The 22,877-nt window shown below is 39.8% G+C and overlaps 1 protein-coding gene and 1 pseudogene across 4 annotated transcripts in view; one reads left to right on the plus strand and one right to left on the minus strand.

The window, feature by feature from the left end:
* LOC148152903 (neoverrucotoxin subunit alpha-like) overlaps nt 1–3,086 on the minus strand; it is a 6,364-nt pseudogene extending 3,278 nt beyond the window's left edge.
* LOC148152902 (uncharacterized) overlaps nt 1–19,326 on the plus strand; it is a 26,534-nt gene extending 7,208 nt beyond the window's left edge. For 3 of the 4 annotated variants that reach the window (XM_088002239.1, XM_088002238.1, XM_088002240.1), the window contains 9 exons: nt 10,049–13,079; nt 14,099–14,264; nt 14,358–14,436; nt 14,537–14,725; nt 14,860–15,044; nt 15,144–15,400; nt 17,218–17,338; nt 18,397–18,532; nt 18,605–19,326. In XM_088002239.1, the coding sequence (XP_087858365.1) occupies nt 14,373–14,436; nt 14,537–14,725; nt 14,860–15,044; nt 15,144–15,400; nt 17,218–17,338; nt 18,397–18,532; nt 18,605–18,795 (1,143 nt within the window). In that variant the 5' untranslated portion in view covers nt 10,049–13,079; nt 14,099–14,264; nt 14,358–14,372 and the 3' untranslated portion in view covers nt 18,796–19,326. The remainder of the gene's footprint in view (nt 1–10,048; nt 13,080–14,098; nt 14,265–14,357; nt 14,437–14,536; nt 14,726–14,859; nt 15,045–15,143; nt 15,401–17,217; nt 17,339–18,396; nt 18,533–18,604) is intronic. The other variant, XM_088002241.1, reaches the window with a different exon arrangement.
* The last annotated feature ends 3,551 nt before the right edge of the window (nt 19,327–22,877 follow it).

Genomic DNA, 22,877 nt, shown 5'->3' on the forward strand with positions numbered 1-22,877 from the left:
AGAAAATAAATTAGTTTCACAAAAGGCTGATGATATATCTGCAAACTGTAACAATAAAAATACTTTTTTTGTTACTTGTTATTTTAGCATCTCTTAGTTTCTTTATTGTTAATGTTACAAACTCTATACAGAAAAAAATTGATAAAGTGTTTTAGTGATGATCTGTGATAAACATTGAATCACCACCATCTGGATTTAATTTCAGCAATGTAAGAAGGAAATTACTCCAATTTAGATGTTAAAGAACTAAGACAAATTTCTAACAACTATTCCAAGGTTTCAAGTTCAGTATTCACTCTAACATATTAAAAAAATAAGTATAAGTTTTTTACTCATTTGTTGATTTGATGGCTGACAATTAGCAGTAAACCACATTTCACTGTTGGCCATAGAAACAATGATTAAGATTAAACAAGCAACACTTTAATGGTGCTTTTCTGTGTTTTTATTTCATGAGCTGTGCCATAATATGATCTGCAAGCAAAACTTGATATCTGAAAAAGCAATGTGTTAAAACATGACATGTTATTCTTCTAAAGACTATGTGACAAGATGCAGTTGAGCTCAAAATAATGTTTCAAGCTGGGAGATTTAGGGCTAACATAATCTTTTGATTTTACCAATATGTTTTTTTTCCACCTGGAACTAATATTGATGTTTTTTAGCGGCCCAACAGGAGTTCCAATTTGAATCTGACAGAGAACCTGAGAAGGCAGCTACAGATTAGGGTGGTGACAGGGAGGCCTTCCAACCTCGAAGACAAGGAGCTCATCGTCATAAATCATCAAACTACTGGAAAGATGCTAGGCTCAATCTTACTCTGCCAGGGTTATAAACAATGTAGGGTTTAAGTGGAGGTCAAGAGCAGAAAAATGCCTCTCCTGATCCTCAGCCAAGCTAGGTAGTGTGTTTCTCATCTGCAATACTAATGAACAGGACTTAGTCTGCAGTAATTGTTAGCTGAATAAATGTAGAAACCTGGATAAACATGGTCAGTGAATGTTGTTTTAAAGGTGTAGAGGTGCTCTAATTTGTCACATGACACCTTGTAGAAAGACAGTGTGCCACCTTTCAAATCCAGATACACTCCAATGATTCTGCAGCCACCAGCAGGAACTTCGCTGCTCCGTAATTTGCCATTGTTCAAAGCCTCAAACGTTATTTTGGCCAAAATACCAAGACTTGTCTACCTCCCCAAGGTGCAAACCTTTCCTTTTTACTGATTTGTATGCAACACCTACACCGACGTCAGTATCCTCACTCCACTCCACCTCCCAGTAACAGCACCCATGCAGCCCTTCCTTACACAGAACCTGAGGCTTGCTAAACCTATCTGGGTGAGCAGGATAGTACTGCCATGTTGATGTACATTCTGCCTTTTTGTTTTAATTTGCTGTGTTTGGGTGGAGTGTCAGATCACAGGTGTCTGGTGGAAACACAAAAGGACGATCTGTTAAACACTGAAAACAGTTTGTCGCATTTTGCAGATAGCTTATCTTACGTAAGATTGAACACACCTTGGGAATTATACCAAATAAAAGTTTACTTTGACACATTAAATTTCCAAAGTTGTAATTCTAACCGAGATTATTTTTCTTACTTGTTTGCTGAATCTGAAAGCAGACATATAACTTACACCAGATGAGGTCTTCTTTGTTTGATACTTTCTCCACTTCCAGGACCTCTGGCTTTGAAAAATCATCGGACACCAGTTTGCCTTGCTTGTAATGGTAGATGCTTGCTCCTTGAATGTTGGGATTTTGCATGGCGGCTACAAGGAAATGGAATTTGACATTGGCCTTCAGGCCTTTGGCCATGTTTTGCAAATCTTGGGCTTTGCTCCTGAGTTTTTGAATCAAACTGTTTGAATGGTACCACTGGTCTTGTTTAGGTGCAGAGACTTGCTTGAAGCTAAGCATATCGTGTGAATGAATGAAACTCTCCAACTGATCAAGGTAAGGGTCTAGGGCCTGCTCAAGAGAAGTGACAGTAAAACACAGAGTGTGGACCACATCTTGAGAAAAAACTTCTCTCATTGGAGATGATTTTAATGCCCTCCATTGCACCCAGACAGATCTTGAGGGCAGTTAGCTCTGCCTCTTTGACTCACACCACTTGTCTAAATTGTCATGACTGAATGGTGACTTGTTTCGGTCATCAAACAGTTTTTCAACTGAACTATCGTTTTCTTTTCCTGCACGGATCAAAGGAAACTTTTCCTTAATGATACCTCTGAGGTGCTTTTCATAGTTTTTGCAAAGGTCTGAAAATTTCAGCACGTTGTTGTAAATATGGGGTAAGTTCTTCAGTGCTGTGTCCTCCAGAATTTCATTGCATCTTATGTCAAATTGGCTCAGATCTTCAAACGCATCTTGTGCTTTAGTGATTAGCCCTTCATAGATTCACCCCATTACTGCAGGAGCATTGGAGTCGTATTTCTTCAGTGTCGTCAGAAACACTTCAACTGGTACAGAATTATTCTTATCTTCTCGAAGAATCTGGTAGGTCTTGAGTGCATCTTCAAAAGTTGTTGGGTTGTCAAGGAGGAAGTCTCCATAAAATTGGCAATTGATGCTTTTCAAAAGGGACTTTTCTTTTTCATCCAACTGCATGGACATGCTTCCCTTGACACTTATTTTAGGAATCTTATTTATTGCCATCTCCAAGGTGCCCTGGAAGTCCTGATCTTGAGAAGGTTCTAACTTCTCACTGTAAGGGTGCGTTCACACTGCAGCCTGAAGTGACTCAATTCCAATTTTTTGGCAATTCCGATTTTTTTGCCGGGGCCGTTCACACTGCCAGTAAATGCGACCTGTATGCGTTCTGCAGTTTGAACGGGCAAACGACTTGAAAGTGTCCCGCATGCGCATTAGAGGGCGCAATAGCGTCAGCGTTCTCAGTGTTCTGCCAACTGCCATAAAAAGAAGTGCTCAGTGTTTGCGGAAGTAAACATGGAGACTAACGGTGGAGCTTAGCTTACATATTTGAAGTTGTTATCCGGCCGGAGCAGCATATTAACAACTTAATCCTCATATAATTCGTCATGGCTGTTGTTTTTCTTCCCACTTGCGCATGTCAGGACGCATAATAGTGAGATTTGTTGAGAATCAGTGACGTTCAGTTCGGATGAAGGCGACCTGGACGTTAGGTCGCATTTGAATCGGATACGAATCGGATATGGGTCACATTCGAAAAAGAATCCGACCTGTGCTGTTCACACTGCCATGAAAAGATTGGATACAGGTCGCATTACGTCAAAAAAATCGGAATTGAGTCACTTCAGGCTGCAGTGTGAACGCACCCTAAAAGACAAAGAAAGCATTTGCGCCGTACTGAATGCCTGTCACTACATGTGTTGCCATGTTCTGTACTTTGTCACTGAGAATGCCTGAACTCAAGGCTTCCTTTTCTGTCATTAACAATTGAGACAAGTGAGATGTGGCCTTATACTGAAGGGTCACTCTGCTCTGATTTTTAAATTTCTTCTTGTCGTTCAGGTACTTGGCTGAGCCATCAACTTCAATCAGACCGCTCAAAAAACTTGCTTTAAGAGAAGCTTTAACATCCAAGAGAGAGGTCTTTTCTTTAAGAGAATCAGAAGAAATAACTTGAAAAGAACTGCTGGGTTTAGAGCTTGTTTCTGTTTTATGATCCAGAAAGTTGCCATCCCACAGTGAAATTCCTGGGGGAAATGAAAAACTCCATTAGTATGTTAGAAAGAAGCCAGTTAATGACAGTATTTTTCTTAAATCAGGCAGATCTATTCATTACATCAAACAGGTCCTTATCTTGTTGGAAATCTCTCAGAAACTATTTAGGTGGTTCAGGTCATTTTTGTCCCTTTCCTGTTGTTCCAAAAACTGACATAATTTTCTATGTGTTAAATGGCTCCATTTCTTCAAGTAATTTCCAGGTGTTTTCTTTAGTAAAATGCTAAATTCACAGCTTTGACTCCGTTTTAAAATATGTTCATTTACTTTTTGTTGCACTTTTCACTCAGTTCTGCTGAGTGAAAAGTGCAAAGAAAAATACAGCACTGAAATGACAAGCTGAGGGTCAGACTCATGAGGTAGCTGAAACTGAAATATCTTTGCACCCTGACCAAACAGATCAATGTTAGTATGTCTTCCACTATCTCACATAAATAAAGTTTTTGTTCTGTTATTGGGATCAGCTCACCCTACGCACATAAACACTGTCTCACACATGTGTGTGTGTGTGTTTACACTAACTCATGACCAAAATGCAAAGACCTGCAGAGATATAGCAAATTTTCATATTTTTGTTGATGGATCAGCCACAGGGGGACAGTGCCCCATCAGTCTACTGAAAACACTCATATCAAGCATCCCTAAAAACATTTTTAAAGCTTGATAAAGAAACAAACAGCTTGGCTTCAATTCAGTTTTCAATAATTTGCGTATTTGTTTTATTTTCTTCCTACTATTTAGGTGTCAAGACCAACGGTGCTTGTTCCCATCTGCCAATAAGAAATTAGGTTCCAATAAGTATTGGACTTATTTATTTTACCTCTAAATAATTTAACTAATGTCTGTTCAGAGCTTTGAACTGTGATGAACCTCATTACTGAACAATTCTTAGCTGTAATCCGGAATGCCGTCCAGTGGGTGATGCTGTTGAGCCACGTTTGACAGAAAGCCTTTTCCAGCTTCTTATTGCCATGGTGATGATGAGTGGCTCATTACGGTCCCCTGCAGACTTAGTGTTCCTATAGTTAACCTGAGAGGAAACACGGCGCGGGGGTCCGACTCGGGATGAGCCCGTTTAGTCTCCGGGGAACAATCAAAGCCCTCCTTTAAATAGACTGTGGTTGATGGGACTTAGCAACGTGAGCCGGTGCATGGGGACTCAGAGCGTCGCTACAGTCAACATCTGTCTGATGGGAAGGGGCCCAGGAGCGCCTCATTACTGGATCTGTGAGGCAGACGCCTGAGCAGCAGATGGATGGAGGCGCCATGCTGCTCTAGCTGGAGGACGAGAGCGAACGCTTCAAAACACTCAACACTCCTAAACCGCTCTGAGAAAAACCACGGCTACCCTGATTTAACAAAGCTACAAGGAATATAAAACACTCCTGAAGTTTTGCCTCTGTGCAGCTGCAACAAACAGAATGTTTGAGGTGATTCAGACTTTCGGAAAACTGGAAAAAAAAAAAAAGAAAAAAGATCAAAGCACGTGCTGAAATGAATGATTGCTACCGTGAAATAAAAAAAAAAAAAATAACCCAGCAAAAGTCTACCCTGTCACATTCAGGCGTGTTTGGGTTTTGGCTTTTGTTTACTACTTGTGGATTATTCATTTATGGTCTTGGCATAATCTGCTAATTTCTCTACTAATCATTGTTTGTTAGATCTGCAGCTAATGATTATATTGTTAAATGATTCATTTATCGTTTATTCTGATGAATAATTGATTAATCGGATGACAAAATTGTCACATTCTGAAAATTTTTAAATGAACCTTTAGCCTTTCTTGTACAAGATCCATATAAACAATTCAATTCCCTTTTGAATAAAAAAATGTTTAAATGCTTTATCAGCATTACCTTAGTGAATGTTTGTAAAGGATGCATCTGCAGCAAAAAAAAAAACAACTAAAAAAGGTGAAAATCTCAGCGCTTTCTGCTCGTGTGTAGGGATTATTAATAATTATTAATAACTGAATAGCAAAAGGCGCTTAGTAAGATTTATTTTTGTTTTGTTTTTACAGAATTAAATCAGATAAAACTGAAACGGTCAGTTAATCTGTTCTGTGTAGAACAAATGTAGCAGACAAACGCTTTTTTTAATCTAAAATGCAAAACGTGTATATTTTTTGTAAACATATAGGTATGCATAGGTATATTTGGTATATATTGGTTCTGAGTATGCTGTTTAAGAAAATTGCTCTTTTTTTTAATTCTGTGTACTCCAGTTCATGATTTATTGATTTTGAAATTAGCTGACAGTTATTTCAGTAATCCATTAATCCTGATGAATTGCTTCAGCCCTGTTGTTTCTAATTGTTTTTATTGCCACATTTCTTCATTGCTTTATGTTTAGCTTCATTGTTTATCCTGGTCTTCTGTCTTTTGCACACTTGCATTCATTTTTCTTAAACTATCAGGCCTTTTTTTCTTCTTGATTTCTTTTAGTCTGTTCATATTTGTTAGTCTCCTCCTCCATTTCCATTCTATTGCATTCACATTCACCAAATATTGAACTCTTCATCCAATCTGTGTGTCATCATCACACTCCTGCTGCTCACCTGTCTCTCCTGCCACTTCTGCTCCTCAGATTCTGATGGATTTCCTCACTTGCATGCAGTGATCTATAGCAGCGTTTCCATTACAATTATTTGCAAACTTTTTTTCAATGTTTCACTGATGTAAAAAAAGCACAATTTTGATATTGCAGTGTGTTTCCATTAAATAAGAAACACAATGAAAATCACATGTGAATAAATTTGTTAATGCGATAAGTCATTAAAAAACCTGCTGTCCCATCGTCCTCCAGTCTGTCTTCTTCTTCCTCATGGTTTTAGCCAGTAGCAACATTCAGCTGTTGATCTTGTGACTCGTGATGTGAAAACAGTGCTTCCTTTGCAGTTTTGTGAAATAAACCAATTTTGAAATGGCCAAAACAACCACCTCATCTCAGCGGCAAAACCTTTTAATCAAAAAACAATTTAAAATGTGAATGAGTTAATTTACCCAACGTTTTCAGCTGGTTCTAGATGTATTGGTGGCCTAATCAAAAGATTCCCGACCCTCTGAAAGGTAAGCTCTCCCCAGCCGAGCTTGCTGAAGCGACTTGCTGAAGCGGGTTCCCTCCACAGTCACAGCTTTCCTTTCAGTAAGCACCGGGAGCGTCTCTCCATCCTCAGCCGCCGTTTAGCAGAGGAGCTTTTGGGAGACCCCGCCGATGACGAGGCCCCTCAATGAAGATGCCATCTGATCCCGATCAGCTCTGATCCGATGGCACCAGGCCTGTGTTAACAAACGCTTTGCTCTGGAAGCTGGCCACGCAGAATGAATAGCCATCTGCTGTGGACTGAGTGGCTGTAAACAGCATCAGATAGCTGAGTGCAGAGCGGGAAGCCAGTCATCCTCAGCTCTGTTAGTTCTGCTCTGCTCCTCCGTTTATGGCCGCCTTGCTCTTTTTTTTTCTGTCACTCATTTTCCTTCATTTTTGTTAAACCTCTCTCATGGGATTAAGATCTGCCACATAAACAAATATTGTTTTAAATAAACTGGTTTTATAGTGACTCATTGACATGAAGTGTTTCCATTTGGTCCACATGAACGCCATGGATGGCTGTGTTTATGTTTCAGTTTACGAGGAGCTGGAATGAGAAGCGGATAATAGGAACGTTCTGCAATGCTTGGCAGGACGACACAGTATGAACTGAGGAGTTACTGAACCACAACTTGGAGCAGAACAAAGTGCTGTAGCGCTCACCTTACCAGGAGCTAGTATAGCTAGTCGCCTTCATTAGCAGCTGTGACAGACAGAACACTGGAGCTCCATGCTTTGCATTCACAAGCAATTAGCCTCACTCCTCTGTCCTCAACTTTTCGTTCTGATTTAATGCATAGGCCTGAAATGATTCATCGGACTAATCATGATTAGACCGATTAATGTGACTGAGAACACAGACTCTGAAAAAGGTCTTTTGCTGAAAGGTCATCGGCCTCAGAATGGTGATTAAATCAAAACTGTACAAATAATCAATATATTTCACATTTAAAAAAAAAAACAACTTTTGTGTGTAAATATATTCAACCCAAAACAAAAAAAAATACTATTTCCTAGCACCTTTTGCTATCCATTTATTAATTGGTTAATCCAAAAAAACCAAACAAAAAAAAATCGGCAGATCAGAAATGTTGATGTTAAATCAGTCAGAAAGTACTGAGCCTCTCTCATGTTGAACTCAATATTTGGTTTTTAGCTGCAGACATCCTTCGATACAAATGATCAAACATTCACTAAAGGAACACTGACACTGCAATGAAATGTTTATCCTCTTATTTTAAGAAAGGAACTGAGAATTTTGATTATTTGCACCTTGCAATTTGCATAAAAAAATGCAAAAAGTTAAATCAAAAGTCTGCAAAATATACTTGTTTCTTCCGATCAATCGATAAATCATCAGAATGACTAAAAGATTAATTGATTACAATTAGAATCAGTTGCACCACTGATAAACAGAGAAACGAGCAGAATAGGGCAAGACCACACAAATAACCCTCAACAAAGAACATGTTGCATTTTAGGGAATTTGTTTTTTTTTGTCTATTAATGTATTTATAATGTTGTTTTTCAAACAGGCTTAAGTGATGAAAATGTGCTAAATTTTTTTATCCAATTAATTGTCAGACTATAATCGTTTACTAAAATGAAACCTGGTGCAGGGCTGTAATAATCCCTGAATGCATCCTGTACTGTGTGTGTGGATAATAGTCAATATTAGCAGCTAAGCTGGTTTCTCCTGATTGTTGTTGTCAGTGATCTGGTGGCCCAGCAGCCTCTGCAGCCTCTGCAGCCTCTGCAGCCTGCTGCTCCTATCTGCTCTGTCTGCCTCCCCATCTCTGTGAAGCCTGGCTAATGACACCCTTCCAGATGGCTCGCCTGCTGTGTGTGTGTGTGTGTGTGTGTGTGTGCACGTGCTGGCCAGGTTTGAAAGGGATCTTTCATCTTTCCTCTTCCTCTGACAAAAGAACAGGTCCAGTCAGCACAGCTGCCTATCTGCCGCCTCTCCTCCTCAGCATGTTTCCATTAATCCCAACATTCTGCCGCCTGTTTCAGTCGAGGACTGCGCTCTCTTCCGTCACTCCATCTGTACTTGCTTCCTCAGCCTATCAGTATGCTTCTCTTCTCTTTTCCAGAGTCAAACTCTCTATCCTTTCCCTCTGATCCTCACTTTCTTCTCTAACTCTTCCTCTTGGCTCGCTGCTTTCCCCCCCCATCTCTCCCCGCCTCCCTCTTTATTCTGTTTCAGTCTTTGTTTCTCCTTCTCTGTGCCTCAGCTTGTTTCTTCTTTGCTGTGTAACAGAGAATGACATGTTTAGCAGTCCCCCTGCTCTCTCCTCTCATAAGGAATTACTGTCCTGACCCACTTCTACAGGAAACCTCTGCAACACGCTCAAAGACGCTGAGCTATTTGTGTTTATGAATGCTGCATAGCTCTTGTATTGTCTCCATGATCATAAATCTGCAAACATGTCAACTCGTCCTCGGAAAAAATGAAAGGCTAATTCACAGTAATGAATTTAAAAGTAGCAGCAGGGTATCAAATGTAAAGTGGAGCGTTTCAGGATTTTAACAAACAAATACTGTGCCTCTCAAAAATATTCACATTCTTTTTAGGTTTTTTTCTCTTATTATTATTATTATTATTTTTCCAGCTATTGTTGAAAGAAAATCAAACAGGATGATCCCAACAGTAGTTTTTGCCATTAGCCTTTACAGATTTTTTTCCATCCGTTTTTTCTACTTTCATAGTAATTTTCTGTTTCTGTAAACAGGAAGTCAGTCTAGAATACTGTGTTTTGTTGTATCTGTGCGGCAACCAAAGCTGCTCGTGTTATTAAAGCAGAGTTGATAGATTTATTAATAATGCACTTGAAGTGAGGTTGAACCCATTTCTCTGATGTTTTTAATATCCTGTACAGCATGTCAATGCAGCGGAGCTAATGTCTATTTCTGGTTTCATTGCAAAATCAGCAAAGCTGATAGACTGTATGAGGAAGTAGATGGTAGCTTCTGAGACAGCGCCAAGAAACTTTCCACTGATTGTATTGATACATATTAATGTACATTTAGTGTTTGAATGACTAAAATAGGCACTTATAAAGGCTTTAAAAGGGAAACTAAACTATTGATTTTGTTTTGTTTTTACGATTCTGAATGTCACTATTCTGTGTGGAACTCAGAACTGCCATCTTTGTGGATCACTACGGCTTTCTGTATAAAGCTGCACTTATATAAAAATCTTTTAAGTTAAAAAAACTTAATTGGAAATTGTTTTTTGGTTTGTTTCACAGGTAACGGCCAGGGAGATGGGAAAGAAGAGGAAAAACAAAACAGAAAGGGAGAAAGGTGGGGTGAAAAGTTTAAAGTGAAAGAAGGAGATAAGAGAGGAGGGACAGAAGGATAAAGAGAACACAAGACGTCTGCTTCTACACCTGCAGAAAGAGAGACAAACAACAAAGACCTGAGAAACCACAAAGACAAACATATAACAACAAGGCCAGTGAAAAGTGCACAGCACTAATTAACACAAGATGTAACCAGACACCTCAGAGTGCACCTGCAAACATCTAAACCCAAACACCGGACCGCATTCTGACGGCTCTCACACCGATGTGGTTCGGTTAGTCTTCATACGAAGGCTGGACCACGAGTCCAGTACCGGACTGAGTGGAACAAAACATATTAGAACATTTTTTTGACTTTAAGGATGGAGTAGTTTTGTGTCAATAAAGAAATATTCACAAGTTTTTTTGGGGGCAAAACTTTAAGCGTAGAACCTTTTCACAATATAATTTGTGTGCTTGAACTTAAACATTTGAGGAGGTGTAAGTGTTTGGTTTTTGTAAAAGACAAAAAAGAAAAAAAATTACAATTACAAACTTCCGACTGGATTTTTCTTTCTCACTGCAACTTCAGTTACAAGACACAAATACTTTTGTACCAAAAATACCTCCATACACTACAGCCACCCACCAGGTTCATCTGGTCTGGGAAAATAAAACATTTATACAGAAATGTTGCCACAGTTAATCATTCTAATCTCAGTATCAAGGTAAGTTTATCATTATGTACCAAACTGAACCTAATCTGCAAACTTTAACTCCATGATGCTTTACCCTGGGCTCTTGTGACAGATTTTATTAAAACATTCTGTAATCTTTCTCATTACTCACACTGCACTCCATTACTGTGTGATCGTGTAACTCATTTACATAGTGATGAATGGAACTTTTAATTAGTTTTTTGCCACTGGCTTGCAGTCAAAGCTGTGCTGAGAGTCTGCTTAGGAACTTTAATGACGGGGTGATCCTGTCCTGAACTTGACGTCATGGTAACAGGGCTATGATTGTGAAGCTGGTGAAAATGATGCAAATAGTTTTCAGTTTCAGTAACTACTTAGGTTTTAGAAAAAAAAATACAGATGGACAGCATGGCTCTGCACATTTACATCATCCTTCCAGATAAAATATTGTAAAATCACTAAGCAAATATAAAAAAACCTCCCACCAAAATTGGGGTTTAATTTCCAGACCCACATGCAGAATCAGGCTCAGGAGGAGACAAAAGGCGTTGTATATGTACAGGGAGAAACATGATGAAGATCTGCATCTCCCCAGGAACAATTTCATCTGGAAGAGGAGAGGGAAGTGATTCCTCGTCTGGGTGAGTCGACTGATGTGGATATTTTCAGTGAGGAGGAGCCGACTGAGACGTAAGGCTGAGAAATGCGTGGGAGGAGCAGATCAGGTTCTGGTGTGAAGTGAAGGTGGTCGTTTGAAGTCCAGGAGAGAGAGAGAGTGGAGATAAACAGGAGCTTGATGATCCAGAGGAGGATGAGAGGCTGATGGAGAGCAGCCAAGCAGGAGAGACATCCGAACAGCAGAGAACCAAGGAAGTAATCCAGGTTTCACAGAAGGACCAACTTCTGTATTCACGAGGAATCCTGGTTCTGGAGTCCACACCGACTTTAAAAATTAAGATTCAGAGAACCAGTAGCTTGGACTCTGCTTTAGAATAAACTTTATTTGAACTGGTCATTTTCCTTCAAGGATGTCATATTTAGCAGAAAGACTAAGCCACTGTTTAAGTTGACTCGAGAGTTTGACATTGTCAGGACATGTTAGAGATCTTTGATCTTAGAGTTTTATTCTGTTTAAAAGCAGAAGATCAAGAAGCTTCTGACATTTTAGTAAGTTTGAAGACCAGAAATTCCAAACCGCAGCTCTTTTACGAACTTCTCTCATTCACATGCATACATAGTTTATAAAAAATATATATAGATTACAAAACGAATTACAGTCAATGAAATCTGTTTTTCATCTGCAGGTTTAGGATGTATTTTATTACGAGTTTATGTTTCATGTACATCAGACTCTAAGAATTAGTCGCTTTCTGTTGGATTTCTTCTTTTTTGTCTATTTTGATAATCACACAGACGTGTGTGAGCTCTGTAGTTACCTGTCCTTCCATGACCACTGGCTGCGCTGTGCCTGGATGCACCGAGAATCAGTTCAAGCTCAGCATCAGCAGTGCAGTTTGAACTCGCCCCCAAATTGAAACAGAGATGATTCCTACAATCTCTGGTTCAAACAGATAAGAAATGAAGGCAAATTTAATCATTTCAACTGGAAGCAAGCCATCAAAACCCGACATTTACTTGGTAAGAAGCACATGGAGGAAAATCCTTACTTGACACAGCAGTTCAACCACAAGAAAAGAAAAGTTGACTTATTTATTACTGATGCATCCACATTAAATTTCTCTAAAACTTTAGTTTTAATTGAGGAAAAACTAAGTATAAGCTTTTCCACCTCCCCAAACACACACACACACGCACGCACGCACGCACGCACGCACGCACGCACGCACGCACGCACGCACACACACACACACAGTGGAACCGTGTGTTTAACATGGATCTGTGCCATAATCTGTGAATGCCACATTTCTCTGTACTCTGTTACTTTTCAGAACCTGGACCTCTGGTAGTTTCACATCTTGCTCTCACTGTCTGCTCTGTGTTCCCACACAGCTCACATTCTGCAGATCTTCATGCTCTTCATTCAGAATGCTGGCAGAACGAAGCGACCAGTGAATTCTGAGTCTGAAAGGAGAATTGTTTGTGAACTTTGTAGTTTTAGGACCAGACAGCTGAACTTCCTGCTTTAAACCGTCAGCTGCTGCTTCCAGAACAGATTGGGACTCAAGTCAAAAATACCTTATTGAACCCAAAGGGAAATTAAATTTCAGGACGTTGTCCTTGTGACAACAAAAAGCGAAGACATCTGTGCTGGCTAGAAAGTGGGACGGCAACCAGTCCAGGTACGCAGCTCCAAGAGGAGGAAAACTCTTGGAGTTTGCTTAATTTTTCTTTTGTCATGAGCTTTTAAATGTGCAGACTAAACTGAAATGATAATCATGCAAACATTATTTTTAAATGAGTGTTTTATTTTAAAATGCCACTGGAAGGTGTTGTCATATAGTTTGACATAAGGTTTGTTTTTTTTTCCCTTTACAAGCTGATTATTCCTCACTGTTTCATGTTTTAGCTAATATCAGTAAGCAGCAACTCATGTGTAATCATCACATAGAGATTTAAAGCTTTTAAAATGTTTTTCTGAGGTTAATTCTTTCAAATTGTCATTGTTTTACTAGTTGTGAAATTAAATTAATTAAAAAAACATACTGCCAAATACTTTGCCTTGTAAGCAGTGGTGAATTGATGTTATACACACCCCTTGGTAGGGGTGGCCAGTGATTGGTCGGGCCACCCACCCCCTGGCTCCGCCCCCACCTGTAAGCTTTTAAAATACTGTGAAATATTTCCAAAAATGACAAATGAAGTTATGATGAGACAAAATACTGAAGATGGATGTTTTTAAGTTCAGGGCCTCGCAGTTGCATTAGAATTCATGCCACAAGTTAAACCAACAAAATGAAACGTAAAACTGTGAAGTTGCCATCAATGCCATGTTTCCATGTAGGCTTCTGACCAACAAGCACAAAACCCTCTCAGGAGACAGTAGCTGCATTCCCATTGACCATGGAACTGGTTCAGTAGAAACATGCCAATTTTGGAAACAATAGATAAGAACTCACACCAGACTGTCAAAGTAGATATTTTGCTGCCTATATGTTGTTCTGAACCTACATCCCCCTACAGCGACTTAATACCTTCATCTGAAAACTGATGAACCTGTTGTACCTTTGTGTTCAAGCACTCTCAAATGTTGACCACAGTGCAATTTTGGACACTGCTGTTTTATCTTAAGCGGTATCTAATGATGCACAATACATGTGAAGTTTAACAGATTCTTTAAAGTACTTTTTATCTGTAACAGGGCATATTTTACTCACAACCAACTCAAAAAGCCTTAAGAACCTCTCCATTAAGACCAGCTGTAAAGAAGATACTTCATCTCTGAAGACAAAACTATAATATGACTCAGTGTTACTGTAAGCTCTTCATATCTTCAGGAAATCACGACAACTTGTAAAAAAAACATGGTTTGTTAAATGTATTAAATACATTTGCAATCAAGAATCCTGGCTGGATATTTGAACCACCATGACAGAAAAACAGCTTTTTTCTTTCTTCAGCATCTGTTCAGCTAAATGCACATTGACCTCGAAGGACGACTAACATGCAAAGAATGTGCTTTGCCAACAAGCTGTGCTGGTACTCAATGCTCCTTTACGTTTATTATTGTCTACTGAACTCAAAGAGACTCCAAAATTTTTCCTTGCTGACTTTTTTCCCCTCATTGTTAATTTTGCAGTGAAGATGTTGCACTGGACTCAGTTGGTGTTGGTCTTTCTTAGCGTGGCGCAGGCTGTGATAAGCTGCCCCGATGTCTGCAAATGCTCCAGGAAGTCTGGCCCAGAAAAGTCTGAAGTCAACTGTCATAAAAAGGGTCTCCGTAGTCTTCCTTCCAATCTGCCCCCGGACGCCTGGATCCTCAAACTAGGTGAGTGGCATTCGGATAATCCGGTTGTTCTTTGAAATATGTCTAAGTTGCGTTTGAGTGTATCTGACTCTGAAGTCATTTATTACAGGCATAGTTGCAAGACTAATATTTTTTTCCCCCACTGCTGCAAAAAGGTGAGAATGGTATCACAACCCTAAAGGCCAATTCATTTAGATCAGCGCCCAAGATTGAGAGCATCAACCTGGAACGAAATGCAATCAAATCCATCCATCCCAAAGCCTTTTCTGGTGCCAAGCAACTGATACTACTCAATCTTTATGGCAACCACATCACAGTACTCTCCCCACGGGCGTTTCAGGTAAGGTGGTCAGAAAGAAAAGGACAGTGTGTTCCTCCATTCTACACCGTAATCTGACCAAAACTCTGTTTTCATTTTTATTTTTTACCTCCCCTTCAGGACCTCCTGAACCTTCGTTTCCTCATGCTGGGCCAGAACCAGATTGGGATTCTCAAATCTGAGATGTTTGCTGGCATGAGAAATCTCTCAGACCTTGATCTACCTCTTAATGCACTGACAGCGCTTCCGTCTAATGCCTTCAAACCTTTGATTGCCCTCAAAGTGTTGGACCTTTCCCTGAATCGAATCCAAAGGATCTCTCCCAAGGCCTTCACTGGACTCAGACAGCTCCTGTTCCTCAATCTGGACAACAACAGGTCAGTATAATATATGGTATTCAAGTATTTGAATACCATATATGAACTGTTCAATATATGAACAGGATGAACCCATAAAATACAGCACATCATGGTACTATTTATACTCTTGTTCTTTTCTGTAATGTGACATTTTATCACATTACAGCCATAAGAATAAGCAACAAAAAGAATGTGCGACCTAAATGAAATGATTTGTCTTCCATACAAAATCATATGCATAATAGAGATCATTCATTGCCCTATATTTATCTGTTGTAAGCGGAACAAGAGACTGGTTGGAGCATCACCTTCCAGTAGGACAATGATCCTGAACTTACAGCATGATCTACAATGGAGTGCTTTAGAGGTGGGATGTTAAACCCATTTTCATTTTGGGCCACAACCGGCCCTATGGATATCCTCAAAGGGCAAAATGCTTTGATAAAATCCATTAATAATCTGTTGATGATATCTCTGCATTAGACGAGTACATCTTAAAATTAAATAATACTGAACGTCTTTTTACATTGATGTAATTTGGCACTATACAGATAAAAACGGTTTTGATTTGACTGATCCAACTGAAACTTGAGATGTTCAGACATGTTCTCCAGCTTTCTTACGAAGCCTGAGCTATTTTGCAAAGAAGAAATGATAAAGAAAACCCCAATTCAGTCGATAAGGGTTAATTCACACCAACCCTGTCTAGTCCACTAAATGATCTAACGGCAGTTTACTTGCCTAGAAAGACCGGTTCGATGGGGGAGGTGTGAATGCAGTGAATGTTCCGTTCACACAACCTAAGGTTGTCTCGATTTGGTTAACGTAAACTCTGGTGCAGTTCGAATGCATATGTAAACACCAAACAGACCGAAGACTGCTCTAAAAGCAGGAAGTGGACTGTTGTGCAGGGCATTCTGGGAAAATACAACCAAAACAAACCTACTAGTCTTGTGCTAATGGAAGAAAAGGCTCGTGGTCTTTTACCAAAGTAAAGAGAAAGCCTACTATCGCTAAAATTTGACGTCACCCTACTTATGTTTACGTTTCGTGAAGAAGGAAGTTGCGCTCAGTGTCTTCTTCAGAGACACTCTTTCCTTCAGTGGTTCTTGGTGTAGCGCCACCACAGGCGAGGAGGGGAACGCATTTTCAATTAATCCGGATTGTTTGGCAGTCTGTGATGGACTGGCAATTTGTCCAGGGTGACCCCGCCTCTCACCCGAAATGTCTGGCTGGAGATAGGCACCAGCACCCCTGCTGACCCCACTAGGGACAAGGGTGTAAGAAAATGGATGGATGGATGTTTGGCACAGTGCAGTGTGAAAGTGAACCACAGCATCAGAAAATGTAACAAATGTTGCCATTTTGGTCCCCAATCAAACCGAGTCCACCAGAAGTGTGAAAATAACCCAAATGTGCAAGTTGGTAGAAAAACCCTCCAAAAATGTTTCAGAGAAAGGTGGCTCTACAAAATATTAACTGAGAGTTCCTCAAGATAATAAATCATAAAAAACCCTTTGTAGATTGTTATCTAATTTCATGAGAGATAAACTAATTGCTGTTTATCTTTTATGACCCCATAGCATACCAAAATGTAAGAGTGCATTCATTATTTTTCAATGTGTTGCATGTATGGTGCTACAAGGCCTCACTTTATGTTCTTAATTTGCTACAAAAACTTTAAAATACATTGTTGTAATTTATCTCTTCGAGTCTTAATTTCTTTAAATGTGTGGCACAGTGTGAAGTGTTGGCTTGCCAATGAAGTGAAGTCCGTTGTTGTATTGTTCTATAATCATTGCACTAATCTGGAGAATTTGTCTCAAATAACTCAGTCTGAAAACTGTCCCGTCTGGAGCATTCCGGCCGCTGAGATCACTGGAGATGCTGGTTCTGGACAACAACCTCCTGTCAACACTGAGTCAGTCAGCTCTGGATGGCCTTAGCAACCTGCAGGTAACAACATTGTTGTCTTCACAGGAAGTGTGAGAAAATAACTAAGGTTGCATTCCCACCAAGCCTGTCTGGTCTGCTTTAATTCAACACCAGTTCCTTTGTCTAGAAAGTCTGGTTTGTTTAGGAAGGTGTGAAAATGTAATCAAACTCTGATGTGGAACAAAAAAGCAAACTCTGATCCGCCTATGGTTGGTTTGGTTGAAGTGAACTCTGGTACGGTTTGAATATTTATGTGAACTTTAAGCGGACCTGGGAACAAGTCCACTTGTCGTTATAAAAATGACCACCTCTTTTTTTTTTCGCTGAAATATGATTTAGAGGGAGGGGGAATCACTTTTGTCTTGAAGGAGACAAACGACTTTGGGCATGTTATTTATGTTATTTTCTAAAGTCTCTTCCATATTTAAGGAGTATTTTTGGGCTTGTTTTTGAACATGAAGCTGCTTATTTGGGCTTCAAATTCTTTCCTCAAAAAAAAAAAAAAGATTATTTCCCAGCTCCCCACAATAAAGCAAAAACATGAATGGTAGGTAGTTTGCGCGGTGTGATGCGCAGGAATACGCTGTAAAATCACTTTAAAATCTCATGGATTTGTGTAGGTGCCACGTTAAGCTGTTTTGGGCTGTTTTTCATGGAGCTGGTTGCTTGTTTCTCTCGTAAGATCTGGCAACGCTGCCTGGAACCGATCTAAAAGCAGGAAGCAGCCAGAGATAAATCCTTCAACCGCTAAAATCTGACGATACTCCATTTTTGTTTACATTTCGTAAAGAAGGAAGTCGCGCTCAGTGTTTTCTTCAGAGGTTTTTATGTTGTTTCCTTCGCACAGCGCCACCAAAGGCAAGGAGGGAAACAGGTATTTCATTCAGTTAGTCGGACAACTAGCAGGGTGAAAGAAAACCACACCAGCTGAAAATGTAGCAAATGTCGCAGTTTTGGACTTGAATTTTTAGGACGTGGAAACACTATAAAGAAATGACCTCACACTGTCAACGTTCTTCAAGTTTTCTATATAAAGTTCATTCCATAAGGCAAACTAAATTAGCTTCTTATTGAACCAGGAGCTCTACCTGAGGAACAACGAGCTGGAGCAGCTGCCATCTGGTGCGTTCAGCAACATGCCCAAGCTCTCCCAGCTTGGACTCAGTGGAAACCGCCTGAAGACAGTGGATGGAAACATGTTCAGCCATATGCCAGGTTAGATGGACCCAATTCCTTTTCTTCCACTCCCCGTGCCCTGGTTACAGTCTCCTTTGTCCTTCACCTCAGAGCTGAAGAAGCTGTACCTGCATGAGAACCCGTGGCAGTGCGATTGTGGCATCATCTCCCTGGTGAGGTGGATGGGACAGACCAAGGCCGCCATGTCGCCCCGGGACGCCCTGAAATGTGCGAGCCCACCGCAGCTGAAGAACAAGAGTCTGGGCAGCCTGAGGCCGGCGACACTGCAGTGCAGCGCCTGACGTCCAGGAGCACACTCCAGCATGTGGACACATTAATATGTCAAAACCAACTTACTTTTTAGTATTTTTTCTGTTCTAAACTACAGTGTGGAGAACGTACACACCAAACTCCTATCTAATGTAATATTTATAATTTCATCTAGAACCTCTGAGCTGATGTGTTGTTTCAGATCCCATGTATGTTTTTTTTCCTGCTTCTCTTTGTGAATGTTTCTGACATCAAACAGCATTAAAATCTCTTTGCTGCCAAAGATTTTAATTGGACAAAGTGAGGAGACCAACGGAGACCACGTCTGTTTCCTAAGCTCTTAAATTCAGCTGTGAGATGAACATTAATCTCATAATCTCATATTTTCCAAAGAATCTATCCAAGTATGGAAAGTGAAGGATTACATGCAAAAGGATTACATTAATCTTGTTCGAGAAGAGTGCCTTAAATTTTTATATTTGGAGCACGAAGTTGAGAAAGGAAGACTTCTCATTTGCTGTGGTGAAATAAAACTAAAATAAAAATGGAGGCAGTTCCTGTCAGGCTGTTTAATCTGTATTCTTTAAAATGAAAAACAAACGGTAAATATGGTGCTTATGTTCAGTCTTGATCCTGCAGTATTCAGTTTTTTCTTTAGCTTTGATCTGCAACAAGACATCCAAAACATTTAGCAGCATACCATTGCCACCTTAGAAGATGTTGGTGGCAGCATCGTCCTTTGGGATGATTTTCTTCAGCAGGAATAAGAAAGCTAATCAGAGATGATTTAGAGATGAATTCTGCTAAACGCTGGACAATAACAGAGTGTAGCAGGAAGAAGCCTGCCCCAGTATTCAAAGCACCTGGCACCTAATCACTCATGATGGGTGGAGAGTATAAAGAGAGTTGCCTTATGCTGGCATTTGGTCACATGCTGTTCGGAAGGTTGCTTGTGTGGTGTGCAGGTCTAAAACGCTAACATCAGTAAGTAATGTTTCTCCTTCTGCATAAGACCTACAATTTCAGTGTTTGACTTGAATTGTTTAAATCTAGAAACCACTGGAAGTCTCCTGCTTGGTACTGGGGTGTGGCTGCAATTCACCCTCCCCAGTGCAGTGTATTACAGGTATGTATTGTTTTATTGCACCCATACAGCTCCATAACACAAAAATGACAGTTATTTATATATAGAACATATTGGCAAGCTGATCCTCCCGCTGTGGGCTGGAAAGGATCCTCTGGGGTGGAGTCATTTGACTTTGTTTCATTTTTGTAACTGCTGTTTAATTTGTTTGGTCTCTTAGTTTTTTTTTTTTTTTTTTTCTTTTGTTTAAATTTGTTACTTTGGAGCATTCTATTATGTTGTGGCCTCCAGCCTTGCTGCAGGTAGCAGCCTTGGGGTCTTTGACTATTCTATTAAAGTATTGATGTGTTTAATTGGTTATGTTGGAGGTAACCTCATTTTAGTCTTTGGCCAAGTTTAAATTGTATTTGCTTGTTTAACCCCACCCTTTTGTCTACAGGCTGAGCTGAAGGTAGTGGGAGGGGCTTCTAGGGAGACTGGACCTGTGTGTTGGGATTTCTTCACAAGTGTTTGGAGTGATTAATTTTGGATTTATTCATTTACTTTAGGTACCAGTTCCAATCTATTTCCTTGGGTGCAGTTCCCAAGGTGGCGTTGACGGCTTCTGGTTACCTTGCTGTGAGTGGCAGAGTATCAGATGCATACCTTGTTGCCACAAGAAAACTGGTTGGCGTTTTCAAAAAAACTTGAATCTGGGGTTGAGGTTTACCTTCCAATATGGCAACTAGAGATGTTTCACTAACATGTGACTTTCATATTTTTTTTTTTACATATTTGTTGAAACTGACAGTTCAATATGAGATTGTTTGGGGAAAAAAGGAGCTTCTGCTAACCAGAGACAGCAGGGGGGCCTTGGCTTGTAGACACACCCATCATTCCCATATGCACTTTTTATCTTTATCAACAAAAAAGTTTGAAAGCCAACTTATCATTTTGCTTCAGTTTTACCTGACTTTGTGTTCATCTGTCACATGAAATTCCAATAAAACACTCAGGACAGTGGAAATATCAGCAAACATGAAGGTTCTTAAATGAAACATTAGAAGGGCAACACATCAGTGGAGAAGTTTTTAATGGGGAAAAAACCATGAATATTTTGAAAGAAATGACTTGGTGTTTTAATACAGTAGTATTGGCCAGGCAGAGCGGAGCTGCTGCAGTGAATCTGTCCACTGGTCATTTCTCCATCTCTGGTCAGACACGACAATCGGGCTCAATGGGAGGAAAAGAGGCAGAGCATGCAGACCCTGTGAAACCAGCCTAAAGAATGAAAAGCAAAGGCAGACGGGTGGGGGAAGGAGGGCGGTTTTCTGGGCTCATGGTTGCTGTGGTTCTCTGAGTAATCGACTTCTGAACTCCACACAAAGCCTCTGACATGACAACACCAGCGTCTCTCTTGCTTGATTTCCACCTGCATTAACCCTGCAATTATGAGGCAACGTCTGAGAACAATGTTTCAGATCTGCTCTGTTCTGAGTTGGAGCTCATTGTGCTCCTGGATATTTGACAACAGTCGGCTGATCTCCCTCCTTTTTCTGTCATGTCTCTTTTGTTTTGATGTGCTTTTTTTGTTTGGTTTTTTTGAAACGGCTTAATTTTGCAAAACATCCAGTTTAATCCATAAGAAACTCAGCTAATCTGAAACAGGAGACTGAAGATGAAGCTTCACGTTTGGGTTTAATATTGCATATTTGATTTCCTGTTGAAACTGCTGTGTCTTTGTACCCGATAATGCTGTTTGACATATTGTATGCAAAAAGATATACATTTGGATGCAGGAGAAAATATAAAGTGAATCTGAGCTCCTGACTTTAGAAAAAAGAGAAAACGAATGTCTTCCTTGACATTTAATCTGCTGAAGACCTGCAGTTCTCTTTGAGAGATTATTCTTTTTTTTTTTTTTAAATATGTTTGTTTAGGTTCTCAGAACAGACATGGTTATGTAGAAAAACCCTGATTTTTTTCTTTTTCTTTTTACTCGCATCATGAATCATTTTAACCGAACAGGTAAACACAGAGCACAATAACCAACAAACACAAAGAAAAAAAAACAGAAAAAAAAGTGCTTTTAATAATTTAGTTGTGAAATATTTTTTGATTGAAAAATAAATCAAATTAAAATCATGGCACTTAAATTGTTTAGCGCTGGAATGATGAGATGTTTTATTTAAGTGTCTTTTGTGTTGTACTGATTCTTCCTGTGTGTGTGTGTGTGTGTCCGCCCACAGAGCCGTCTCCTCGGCTCCATGGTGCAGGTAACTGGGACACTCTGGGATGTTTTTAGGACAATGCCACCCTCTTCTTGGCCCAGAAAAGATGAGTCTTTTTTTTTTTTTTGGATCTTGTTAAACATTTGATGCTTTTCAGTTACCGTTTTGTTAAAAAGTTGTATTCATCCCTTAACAGCTGACTAAGCGTGACCCAGTTGGCAACAAACTTCCATCACTTTCAGGTCTCATTAAGACGTTGGTTGAAGCGGAGCAGCTCCACCAGGCTTTGTGTGCAGAGATGAGAGGCGCTTCATTACTCTGCTGGCTGTGTGTTTACAGTATTTGCCTAAGTGCACTTACAACCTTCACACCTAAGTAGCTCTTACAGTTTTGTTACTTGTAGGCCTTTGACTACACCACAAAACTTGATCAAAGTGTTGAACTGGACACATCTCAACCAGGATTGCTTTAAGAAACTTCTGTTGCTTTTGACAACATTCTGACTAAAAAGTGGGAGGGACTGGTGATGTTGGACTGGATCAGGTCTCGCTTAGTTGACCAGGATGTCATTTAGCAATTAGAAATATTACCACACCTGTCTTTTATAAAAGATTATGGAAGCTAAATTCCTTTTAAGCCATTTGAGATATATATATATATATATATATATATGGCACAAAGTGCCTGGATGATACACGACACCGCCCCTTTAAGGTGGATTAAACAGGGCTGGTGGGCCTATGAAGCTGCTTTAAGATCCTTGTAGATAGAAAAAATGAGTACATTTCCACCAAAAAAACTCAGACATTTTTTGAGTTTG

Source organism: Poecilia mexicana, unplaced genomic scaffold (genome assembly GCF_051168715.1).
Source record: "Poecilia mexicana isolate PSO_F unplaced genomic scaffold, ASM5116871v1 scaffold_21, whole genome shotgun sequence".
NCBI lineage: Eukaryota > Metazoa > Chordata > Actinopteri > Cyprinodontiformes > Poeciliidae > Poecilia > Poecilia mexicana.